At 44.9% G+C, this 12,588-nt stretch overlaps 1 protein-coding gene across 1 annotated transcript in view; it reads left to right on the top strand.

Moving 5' to 3' along the window:
- The first annotated feature begins 3,699 nt into the window (after nucleotides 1-3,699).
- PKP3 (plakophilin 3) overlaps nucleotides 3,700-12,588 on the top strand; it is a 96,331-nt gene continuing 87,442 nt past the window's right edge. Inside the window, exon 1 of the mRNA XM_084858214.1 lies at nucleotides 3,700-3,850. Within this exon, the coding sequence (XP_084714340.1) occupies nucleotides 3,812-3,850 (39 nt within the window). The 5' untranslated portion in view covers nucleotides 3,700-3,811. The remainder of the gene's footprint in view (nucleotides 3,851-12,588) is intronic.

Here is a 12,588-nt window from a genome sequence, read left to right as displayed (position 1 = left end):
GCAGGGTCTACATGGAGCTTTTACTCATGTTCTACTGCACCCTGAAGATGATTGTGGTAGATGACACATGCCTGTCTCAGTAGCCAGCCCGCTTTTTCTTCCTGTAAAATCCAGATTATGTGAAACTGGTTTTCTGATGGATTTTCTTGTCGCAGCGGTTTCAGTGTGTTTGTAGTCTCATGTGAGCTGAACTGCCCTCGCTGCGGGCTGCTGGAGCAGTGCTAATTGGCAGAAGGGAAAGTGGCAGGGGGTGGGTGTGGGGAGAGCAGAGTCATGTCTACCTGGAAGTAACTTCAAATTGCACTTTGTACAGGAGCAGAGGGGGTGGGATAATTCCTCTGTCTGTTATAAATATTCATTGAGTGTAGGAGTGGAGAGGAGGAGTGGTGGAGAGCAAGCTTCAAGCCTACTATTTTAAAATTACGCATCCCTACTTGGAAGTAACTCATCCTCTATTGCAAACAGTTCACTGCTGGGGGTGGGGGGCAGGGAGAGTGGCAGACAGCACGCCTCAAACTATGCTGTTATGGAAGTGCGAAGGTATGCACTTGTGGAGATGTGCAGATATGGAGAACCTTACTAATTTTAACAGCTGATGGCCCCCACATGACCCTTAATCACACAGAGAAGGGTTGGAGATGGAGGTGAGTGGTGTCTGATAAAGTTGCCTACTTGGACGTAACTCGTTCCCCTGTCCTTCTCCTGTTTAATTTTAGTTTGCACTATATCGCAGTAGTGCTATTTTGCAATTGCACTGTTTCACAATAGCACTGTTTCACTCTTTCACTCCTCCACAGTAGTGTGCTTTGGATATAGAGCACATGGCGCTTTCACCTGCAGCTCCATTTTCAGCTGTTTATTTTTACTGCATGCTGCTGTTCAGTAGCACTATTTTGCAGTAGCGCTGTTTCACTCTCTCACTGCTTCACAGTGGTGTGCTTTTGATATAAGGCACTTCTCCACTGTTTATTTTTACTTTGCACTATGCAGTGCACAACTCCCTATCAATATAATCACTCTAGTTTCTATAAGTGGAGCGCATTTATGAAGACAAATGGTAGATGCGAAAGGAGAGGTATGGGGTAAACTACAGGGACATAATTCATCTCTTTCATTAAACTTCCCTGAGCAGGGGAGCATGGACAGGGGCAGGGAACAAACCTCTCCCCTTCACTGAGCAGCATCTACGTGGTTGATGACGTTCAGTTCTACTGGTGGGAATCCACCCACGCAAAGTAAGGTGGTTTCAAGTGCAGTTTGACCTGTGAAAGTAGGTTTTTAGGTAGTGTATAGTATGCTTTTCTTGCTTCGTGTTCTGCTGATGGAACGTGATTTCATGAAAATCCAGATATAACCAGAAAGTGCCTCTTATACTGTTCCCATGTAGATTGGGCCTACTACCCCCTAGGAAGAGCAGTGAACTGCAAAAGAAATAGTTGGGCCTCATTATAAGATGTAAATAAAAATTACAGCTAATTAATTGCTGAATGCAATTAAGTGATGACTGGATGCCTCAGTGAGAACTACACAAGTGCCAAGCTGCTACCAGCTTTCACCTCCCTTTCTTGTTGGTCTGACCACATGTTTCATCATTTACTTGCAGTTCTTTGCCCCAAAAGCAGGTATTTAAGTGTTGCTTCTGTGATCTCTGAGGACATCTGTCTCTGATTGTATCTTAGTCCTCATCTCTTCCCACTCCCCCTAATTAGCCAACTAATATGGCTTAATGACTTTGCCTCCTTCCTGCACTCCCAAATAGGGTAGCCACGTATGCAGGGCCAAAAAAGAGGGCAAAAGAGGACACAGATTTGCATAAAGTTTACAGGTGCAAATTTAGAAACAATATATATAATTTAAACAGACATGTACAACATCTCACCAAAGTGGGGAAGACTGACCAGGTGACCTGTGTGTCTGCGTAGTCTGCTGTGCTAACTGCTGATGGGCAGTTTTGAGGCCCCTGCCCTACCTTCTTATGGTTCTTTATCTTTAAACCAGGCTTGTACTTGAGAGCCCTTAAAATAAAGGACACTTTATAAACAGAGGACTGTCTCCTGGAAAGTAAGACATATGACCACCCTGCTTCTGAAATGGCAGGTATTTATTTATTTATTTATTTCATTTCTAGGTACCCTATCGCTTCTACTCAATGTCTTCTCACTCAGACACAACAGCAGGGTTTTCATTTAGGGTCATCTACACAGAGCTGCACCCCATGCCATGGTCTTCCATATAAGATAATTCCTCAGGAATACCTATGGGCTTCACCACACGAGGCTAAAATCCCACATCCTTGCTGGGGATTCTGCTTCCAGATTCTTTGCAGGATTAAGGATGGCTCCTTTACACAGGCTAACACGTGCTGTTTTTATTTCTTGGCAAGTTCTATATGTTTCATTTTACAGCCACTAGATGGTGCTGCTGTTATAGCGCCATTACGGAAGTACGCTCAGCAATTAAAGTGTGTCATAGCACTTCCTAGAGAAAATTGGACTTTCCTGGCACTTTACAAAGGCGGGATAAAGGTCATAAAACGTGGGAGGCGGCCTGCAGGTTGACAACATCATGTAAAGGCCCACAACTTCTGTGAGTAACCAATCTTGATTGCACTATATAAGCCCTGTGTGGAAAAGCGCTATATCTATAGTTAGGGTGCTTCCAGATAAGTGCCATCGATGCCCCTGCCTCATTCACAGAATTTTACTGGGGGGGGGGGGGTCCCTGATGATCACAGTCTTTACTCATAGCCTTCCCCAGTTTTCCCGCCTCTCCTCCCATCTTTTCTCTTACTCTGGAAAATCCACGAAGGAAGAAAGATGGAAAGGCTGCATGATGCCGTCTGACTGTTAGCACTAAGGGCCCTCCATCTGGAAGCACCCAAGTATGAGGTTAAAAAAGGGAAAGAATTAATCACAGCACACACAGGCCCTTAGTATACACGGATTTTTGCTGTTTAATCTTGCATGGATCAAAGAGCAGGCTTTCGTGTCTTACTGTAACTTTTATGTCCTCCCCACCCACGCACCCAATTTTTTCAGCTGCTGGAACCTGAAATGGTGCCCTGAACAACAGGGCAGGCAAAGGGGATAATGAGGTAAGCGAGACAGGAAAGAAATATAAAGGAAACGAAGTAAAGAGAGAAAGGGCAGAGGTCTAAGGTGTGGGAAGGAAGCAAGGCCAAACAGACACCCTACCCAGCAAGGGAAATTAGTGGAGGAAATAAAAGTCTTGGTTCTGATGGTGTGGCAGTGATTCAGCTCCTCCTTAATCCAGTAGGATATTTATTTATCTGAATCTTGGTCCTGCCCTGCTAAGAGACTGTTGAAAATTGAACTGACGGCTATGGTAGCTTTGGATGGAAAGCCGGGGCAACTTGGAGAGCCTGTGTCCTTCTACCTCCTGGAACCTCACCAAGGCCTGGTTTGCTACCTACCAGCAGATCAGTCTGTAGCCGAGGCTCACCTAGCAGCCTGATGTTGTTGCTGCTGCTTTGCAAGATGAGCTCTTCCATGGGTCTGGAGAGTACAAACTTGTCTTAGGGTTTAAAAAAAAAAACAAAAAACATTTGTCTGTTTTTAACAAAATCAACAACAAATGAAAATGAACCGGTTGGGTAACATCAGTGGGTGGGACTAGTTTTTAGCTCCCAGCCCAGCCCAGCCCAGCCCGTCGTAGCACTGACAGTTACTCAACAGTGAGAGTTTGTCTCAGCTTCTTGAAGAAGGTTATATCTGCCCAGTTGTCAGCCTGTGGGACCGCAGCAGCCCTGGGCCAAGGCACGTGGGAAATTGCCTCCATCATCACTGAAAGGATGCTACAGGGGAACAAACGGTCCAGGATGCCAAGCAGTGTAGGTCTCTATTTCTCTCTCTCTGACCCCTTGCTTTCTTTCAGTCTAGGAGAGGTTGACAAGGAGAAGTTAAGGCAGCTAGTGTTGGAGTACTGTAAGAAAGTGCTGGGCTGCAGTGTGGAATACCCCTTGATTCTGCCTCTAGTACGAGGTATAGCAGTTCAATTTGTGTTCCTGGGGGAATGTATAATCCCTCTTTGGCAATGGCATTGGGGCTGCAGTCTGAAGCACATTTACTTGGGAACAAGCCACATTGACCTCCATGGGATTTACTTCTGAGTAAAAATGCCCAGGATCAGGCTGCACATGACTCTTGCAAGTTGTAAACCTTTGGATCCTGAAATGGCTTGCAATGGCGCACCGTGGAGTGAAAGGCTTGAGATCTGTTATTGTGGTTTTTTGTATAAGTAGATGGGACAGGCAGAATGAGAGTGTCACTCCATTAGGAATGACGGAATTTCATGTCCTTGAAGATCCTGTGATTTTTGTGGGTGATCCTGTTTAAAGGTTGTGTGATCTGAGAGTGTCAGACCTGAACCTGGATTAAACAATCTGACATCAGCCATAAATGTGATGGGTGAATACATGCAAGTCTCAGTTTCCCAGCCACAATTTCTCTCCTGACAAATGAGATAATGTCTCTTCACACAATCTGTAATTAATGTATGGAACTCACTGCTATGAAATGTGGCAATGACTCTTAGTTTAGATGGCTTTTTAAAGGGATTAGAGAAATCCATGGAGGAAGATAGGGCTACCAGGGGCTAGTACTAGCCTTCCCCAACCTGGTGCCTTGAGATATGTTGAACTCTAGCTCCCATCATTCCCAGCCAGCATGGTCAATAGCCATGGGAGTTGCAGTCCAACACATCTCAAGAGCATTCGGCTGGTGAAGGCTCTCTTAGTGGACTTCTAACACAGATGCCACATGCTTCTAAGAGCTGGTGACAAGCCACAGGGTTTGCTGCCACTGTCCTGCCTTGCTTATGAGTTCCCCGGAGGTGGATGTTAGGAATGGGTGAGGAATTTGCTCTGTTGAGATTTTTATACAAATTCACCAAATTCGCACCTCATGAGCCAATGCGAGACAGAACCCCATGCCAAGATCCGCACTTTTCCAAGCTTGTTGATGCAGCTCGTCAGGGAAAAAATGCACACAAAAGTGTACATATTCATGGGAACTGTGCACAAAATGCATACATTAACAAAAATTACAAACAAAACTGCATTACATCAATGGAAAAATACTTGGGAAATGCATACATTTGAAAAATGTGTGCAGAAATGTGTCTATTTGGGGGAAATGTGCATTTAAAAGCATGAATTTCCATGTGGACTTTAAACAAAAAATTTGCAAACTTAGGGGGCAGTAGATCAGAATAAGCTTAACCCTGACAATCCAACAATCTCTGCAAGAATGAAACTAACAGATCTGTCCATCCATAAGAGATGTTAGAAACAGGCTAGATGGATCTATGGCTTGATCCAGCAAGTCAGTCCTTAACGTTCTTAATAATAGATCTCAGAGGAGATGTTGAGAGTCTATTTGAGAGAAAATAGAAATGTATTTTATATACAGTTACAAATGTTGTATAGATTAAGAATAAATTAACTTAACTGTAGAGCGTACAGATGTTCATACATTCTAGTAATAATATTTCACTTGATATTATTATAAACCCCTTACTCAGCCTGGCAAGTAATTTCTGACATGAGTAACACCACTGACATAGTTTGTATAGGCAAAAATACCTCAAAATCTGGCCCAACAATTTTCTTTTAAAGGGTAGAGTATGAGTGCACGTACACACTCTGCTTTGCTACAGGTGGTAGTGGCAAGAATGACAGATGTGAGGAGGACCTGCTGGGTTCAAATCACTGCAGAAGTTCAAACTCTCTCTGCAGACCTGGGCAACCAATTCTTTCTTGGCCTTAATTCCCCACCTATAAAACAGGTATATTAACAACATATTTCATAGGACTGTTGTGAGGATGAATAAAATAATTCCTATCAAGGCTAAGGAACATTAGCAGAAAGAAGAGATGGAAGGGATGTAGTAAGTATGGAGGGTGTGGGCATTTCATGAACTGGGCTGTCTATCTGTGTCTTTCGTGCCTACACAACATGGACTAATTCCGTAGGAGCAGCTGGTCGGACATTATACATTGTACTCACTCTTGACTGGCAAGGGTGTGAGAGAAATGGTCAAAGAAGAGAGGGAACTTCTGCCGACAAGATGAGTGATATTGCCAGCCACAGCTTATGCTCAGGAACAGACTGACAAATATTCATTAGCAGAAAAGATTTCATGACAGGTTGGTGCTCCTCAAACTTGTTTACTGTTACATATTCTGTAATTCACATGTGCCAGCGGCTATGTTGGTAGGTGTGGGTTTGAAGGACTTGTTCATTCTGTGTATTCTTTCCACACCCTGGCAACTTTGAGTCCCAGCCCTGCTGGGCAAAGCCCTCCCCTGGAGAGATGCAAATATGGGGTCATCAGGAGAAGGGGGACCATATCAAGTGCAGATCTTCCATCTCTACTGAGGTAGCAAAGGTGTGGGGGCATATACAAGGTGTAGATATTATTTATCAACCACACTGGGAGTTTTTTTTTGCAAGGCCTGGCAGCTTCTCGTAGAAGTTCTTATGTCCATATCAAGACACTTTAGTAGCCATCTGTCATCTTTTATAGAGGAACATGCCCCCCCCCCTTGTTTTGCTGTTTGTTTTGCAATGATGTATGTCCAGCATCCCCTGGGTCATCCCGTATTTTGGGGCAAAAAAGTTGGGACACTGAAGATAAAGGCTGTGGCAGAGTCTTATTGCCCAGAAATCTCATATTAGCCAAAATCCAGGTTTTCCATCTGGTGTTCTAGTATTTTATCACCTGGCCCAGAAACTAATCTTTAATTTTAAAAAGGAAGGACCTCTCTAATCCTCATTGTAGTAGAGAAATAAATGGGAAAATTTTCATGAAATCTGCTACTCAGTAAAAAGCAATCTCACACACTTTTGTGTTGTTCTGGCCTTTGAGATAAAATCTCTGGCCTTATTGACAAATAAAGGAGACAGTAAGGAAGAAGGGAAAGGATCTTTCCAGTTCACCTTGCTTGTCACAACCTCCACATTACAGAGACAAAAATACCTCTTAGCACACAAATGAGGCATGCTAATTTAGCACATCTAATTTGCATATTTCTACTCTTCATAATCCATTCAATCCCCAGACCTCTTGTTCCTGGTGTTGTCCTCTATTTTGAACATAGTTCAGTGGGTAACCCTAGTATAGTTCCCAGAATATACTGCTCTCAGAAGAGATGTGTCCCAATAAAGTGGAATAAAATAGGAGCATTGCTTTAAAACAGCCTTCCCCAACTTGCTGTCCTACAGTTGTTTTGGACTGCAATTCCCATTAGACTCAACCAGCATAGCCAGTAGTCAGGGATGATGGTAACTGTAGTCTAAAACATCCAGAGTGCAGCAGAGTGCAAACAAGGACTAGGGCAGGGACTTGCTTGACCAAGCACCTCATGGCCTCAGATCTACTGTCCAGCACTGTGGGAGATGGCTAGTCTAAACAGTACACTAGAGATGCTGCCAAATTCCAAAACAACTGGTACTCAGCGATGAATGTATTGTTCTGTGGAAAAATTCCTCCAGAATGGTCCTGGATGGGTTCTGTCAGAGTTTTGGAAGACATAGACAGCCATTTGCCAAGTGGAAACTTATGACAATATGCATGTACCTACTTGATATTCTTCAGAAATCCAGGGAAGCCAAGGGAGCGGTAAAGATTTCCTCAGGACAATACAGATACTCTGTTTAACAAGTCTGTAGTCACCCAAAGTTGTGTGTGAGGTGTGGCATGCATAGGGAAGCCTCCAGAAGTTCCCAAACCTATATTGTTTGTTAAACCTTAATTACTAGATTCAGGCTCCACACAGAAGCTGGTGGCCTAACAGGCTTGTTAAAAAGCATATACAGCTTCACCACAGGGCTCTTGACAGAGGTCTGCTGCAAGGTTTCTCCTAGGCTAAGGGAAGGAGAAGCTGTATTGTACTTAAAGAAAACAGTCCTCATTTAATTGTGCCCAAATATAACAGAACCTGCTAGATTCCTGCAAAACCAGCATCAGAGCCAATACACTAAAGATAAGAAAATTTGTATTTTTATGAAATTTATGAAAATTCATAAAATTCTTGCTTAATCCAGAGCGGAACCTGTAAGTTTCACACCCTAGCAACCTAGTTTTCATTGCCTCCCTCAAATGAATTGTAGCTTTGTTAAGCATACTTAGAATTCTCTGAGGGAGCACCGTAGTTATGTCACATAACTACGATTCCCAGAGTTCCCGGCGTAGGTGGGGGAACCCGTGACATTTAATCTACTTTATATTGTGGAGTGGACATATACTACCTGAGCAAACATCAGGCCGGACATAAAAATATGGCATGGTGGGGCAAATGGCAGGGACCCTGGAGGGCCCACCACAGCTGACAACTGCAACCCTTAATTTTTTAAAACTTGTTTTAGGGCCTGGGGCGCTAAAAAAAAATGCTAGGCCAGGCAGCTGTAGCCAACTGCATTACCCCCAATGCTTCCCATCCCCAGCATACACTGTGTCAAGGCCCAGAGGCATTCTTGGAAAATTAAGATGGTGCCAGCCGCTCCAGCCTCTTCTCCCAGTGCTTCTCTTCTCAGTGCAGGGCTTACCACTGCCACACTTCCCACCCACCTCTGCTAAGCTTACTTTGGGCGAGCCACCAGGGTGGTGCAGAGGAGGAGGGGGTGGAGGGCACCTTGCTCAGGGCCCCCTCAAACCTGCCCCTAGCTAGCATATCACCCAGCAACTTGTCTCTCCATGTTAGGTGATTGCTTGCTTGATATGATGAGATAATGTTTTGTGACAGCAGTTTCACCTGTACAAATTATCAAGAGATAGCAGCAATTATTGCATGGAAACTCATCCTGAGGTGCTTTGTTAGGGGTGCAGCACAGAATGGAATAGCAGAGTGCAGTATAGACAGGATTGTCTTGTACTGGAAACAAAACACCAAACATCAGCCTTGACTGAAAAATTTGCATTCTTCTCCACACTGCTCTTGCTAGGGCAGACAAGGCGTTGCTTTTATGAGCTCTATAAATCCACCACAAATTTAAGATGTAAAGTAAAAATGTCTCTAATTGGCATTTTAGCCTCATGCAGTGACAGTCTGGTGCTCTCCTCCGTTGCATGTGTGCCCCACCGTGACATGTGTATTTCCTTCTCAGCTCCATTTTCTCTGGTCCCTCTTTTCTCTGGTCTTTTCATAACTGCAGATTATGAACAGATTATACTGCCCTTCAATGACTGACACTGACCTTCTTCAACTGTTTAAAACATTACTAGGGAAAACTGCATTGATCCCATCAAAACTGTTTGCATTCTGACCCTGCTAGCAAAAGGTTTCATGAGGTGGCTGCTTGAATGGACAAGTGTAAAGGTCTTGAACCTGCCACAGTACTGGAGTAGGAGATGGCTGGAGGATCCATTTTATATTAGCTGGAAAAATGGGTGAAGACTCTTGTGCTGTCAGGTTTCACCGTCTTGGTGCTATGGCGCTGACAAACATCCTCTTTTATTACTACAGATCATGTTGTTGAGAATGCACCTTTTGTTGCCAATCTGCAATATGAGGTGCTTCCAGGCACACCACTTCTGGCACTACAAATCAAAAGGCATTTTGCACCTTTTCCATTTTTTCCTCTGTAACAGATTTTTTTTCAGGTAAGAAAAAAGATAGAAGACATGGTAGGAAAACACAGGAGGGTTACAAATGGAAGACCAGGTCCACTTCTAGACCCCCCATAAGATCCCATGTTTGAGGTAGGGTGATTGCAGGATAACAGCCTTGTCTGGAAGCAGCCAAGAGTAAGCGATGGGGTGGCTAGATTGTCACCTGAAGAACCCTTCCTGTCTCCTTAACAGCCCAGCAGCAGTGGTTTTCCCCTTAGACCTGTTGTCCATCCTGCCCCCACATACTGTGGAGCAAAACAAGAGTTCTGATGCCTCTGCTGTGTGTTGAGGGAGGGAGAAAGATGAGCAATGGGGCTCATGGAGAAGCAGAGTGGTGAGAGGGTTCCTATACCTTTAAAAAAATTGACCTGGAGTGGACCAGAGATTTTGCAAGCGGACAGAGCAGAACAGCCAGGGTTTGTTTTTTTTTTTATCTCAGCAAGTGTAGATTTGCGAACATGAGTTTGCAGATAAGATGCCTGGTACACAACTTCCCCAGCTTACAGGTTTGGTATTGTGTGTGTTTTAAATGGCAGACCGTGCCAACAGGTATCAGAGCAGGACTAGCTGGTCCGGTGTGAATGGTGGGAGGAGATTTAAATCAGAAGCAGCTTCTGCCAAAATCCTCCCTGCACTGGAAAAGCAGGGGCAGCTGTTGCAGATGCAACCTTAAAGAAAGAGGAGCAGCAGGAGTGAATATAAGTCTCAGCTGCCCTGCTTGCAGAGTAAGCACTGCCCAAAGTAAGTGGCTATGGCAGGTGTGGTGCACCGCCATAAGGTTCAGTGAAGTGCCGCAATAAGCTGTATGCTGAAACACTCAGGTCTTATTCATTCATTTTTACATTTGGTGTGGCGGTTGATGTAATCTCTCATTAGCTGTGGGGAGCTGTGGCATGGCAGCCCCATTTTCAGATCTCCTTTGGGCAGGACCTTGCTCTGCACTCCCACGCCGAGTGTGCTGCTGCTCCCCTGGCAGTTTCTCCTGCCTAGTTGCTGTCATTCACATGCTGGCCTCCCTTGACCCCTTTGAGGGGGTGGCTGTGTGGTCAAAATGGTTTTCTTTGCAGTTCGGGCCAGGCATGGGAGGGTTGTCTTTCTACTTTGGAGCGTCCTAAGGATAATGTTACAATACCCTAGATTATATTAGAATTAAATCGTCTGTTTAAAGATGAGGTAGAGACAAAATCAGAGGGGGTGGTACTAAATGGGTGTGGTTAAAGGAGGTGGGGTGAGGCTACAAGCCCAACAGTAGTAGCAAAAGATTTGGGCTTCTTTCAGATAAGGATGTATTGTGGAATTTCCATGACGAGCTCACTCACATTTTACAGAAGGTCCACACGGTGTCGGCATCCGTTGGTAACCCTCTTGTGTTTTCCAAGTGCTGCTTTCAGGACTGGCACTGCCGTTAGGCAAAGTGAGGTGGTTGCCTCAGGTGGTAGATGCTGGGAAGTGGCAGCAAGGAGTTTGAAGAAAGAACTATGAGCGACGCAGTTTGTCCTGCACCCCTTAAACCATCTTGCTGCCTTCAAGTACCCCGCCATCAGTGTTGAGGAAATACTGAACTGCCAGTCCATCTGGCTCTTGTACATGGAATGGGGTGCTACCTTATTTGCCTCAAGCAGCAAAATGTCTTGGGCCATCCCTGGCTAAAGACTTCTGTCTTTTTTCCTACTAGAAGAAGTCCAATATTTTTGAGAAAGATGGAATAGCAACACGATCTCCACAGGTGTGGATGCTCTTAGTGGGACTCTTCCTTCTTTTTTAAGAGGTGTGGTTTTGATGTGGGTAGTGGCCTGTCAGGCAAGAGAATCTATCACAGCCCAGCATGCATACGGTACAACCTTTGTGGTAAGCACCCTTTTTGTCATAGTGCTTTAGCACTACTTAAAAGATATATTTAGAAAAATGGATGATAAAAGTAGTACCCACTGCAAAGGGTACAGTGAATACGTGCTGAGCTGGGATAGGTTCAGCTGTCTGTAAAGTCACTACCCATACAAATCATGGAAGAGTAGTTTAACATTAATTAATGTTTTATTAATGCTAGGACCCTTCTGTTTGGAAGCACCCTTATATTACTTACATTACACACACCACTAAGGATAGGTTAAGTGCTTCCTAGGTATCCACCCGCTGCTTTGCAGCTATGAGATTCCTTAGATATTGGGATGGCTGAAGAAAGGTTCCCAGGCCCTGTGGCTGGGTGTGGCCAGCCACAAGCCTTGTACACAAGAGGTCACTTGCACATGCAAAGATGGCATGTCGTAGCAATTGCCAAGCTTGGCCACATTTCACACTGGAGGGTACATTCCCAGAGCATGCTTGGCACCTTAGGTCAATGCTGCATGTTTTATTAGGATATATCTACAGCTGCCTCCAAGAGGAGAACAGTTTGGGGATTCACAGCATTTGGCATACACGGCGGAAGCTTCCTGCAAGGAAAAACACGGATGCAGGAAGAGAAACTTCCATAAGCTGTGAGCTGGAGGGAGCCTCCGTCTTGCATCAGCACCAAACCAGATGCATGTTTGCTAAGCGTGCCCTTGCCGGTTTGGCTATGGAGAAGGGTGTGTGAAAGGAATGGGAGCAAAACCTGTCCCCCTCCCCCACCTTATCACCCCATGACTCACTGCTTTAATTCTCCCCCACCACCACATGGCCCCAGCCTGGTTCCAACACCAGAAATGACGAGCAGGGTGGGGGTGGAGTCTTCCAGACAGGTAAGGTGGAGGAGGGTTGGATTGAAACACCCCCCCTTCCATATTTAATGACTCACACCCCCTTGCTTTTAGCCAAACCAACGACTGTGTGTTTACCACATCTGTTTTGGCCCTTAGTCTCCCCTGAGGAGGAATCCAGTTATTGCCAGAAAATCAAGGCACCTGGGATACTAACTAACATATCTCCTTAGCACTGGCGGCGGCAGCAAGTAACACAGGTCAAGTGTAGACTTGTGTT

This window comes from Heloderma suspectum, chromosome 1 (assembly GCF_057233095.1).
Source record: "Heloderma suspectum isolate Gila_16-S chromosome 1, 16-S_ref, whole genome shotgun sequence".
NCBI classification, from domain to species: Eukaryota; Metazoa; Chordata; class Lepidosauria; order Squamata; family Helodermatidae; genus Heloderma; species Heloderma suspectum.
Note: the sequence above shows the minus strand (reverse complement) of the source record. Positions and strands in the feature narration are given on the sequence as shown.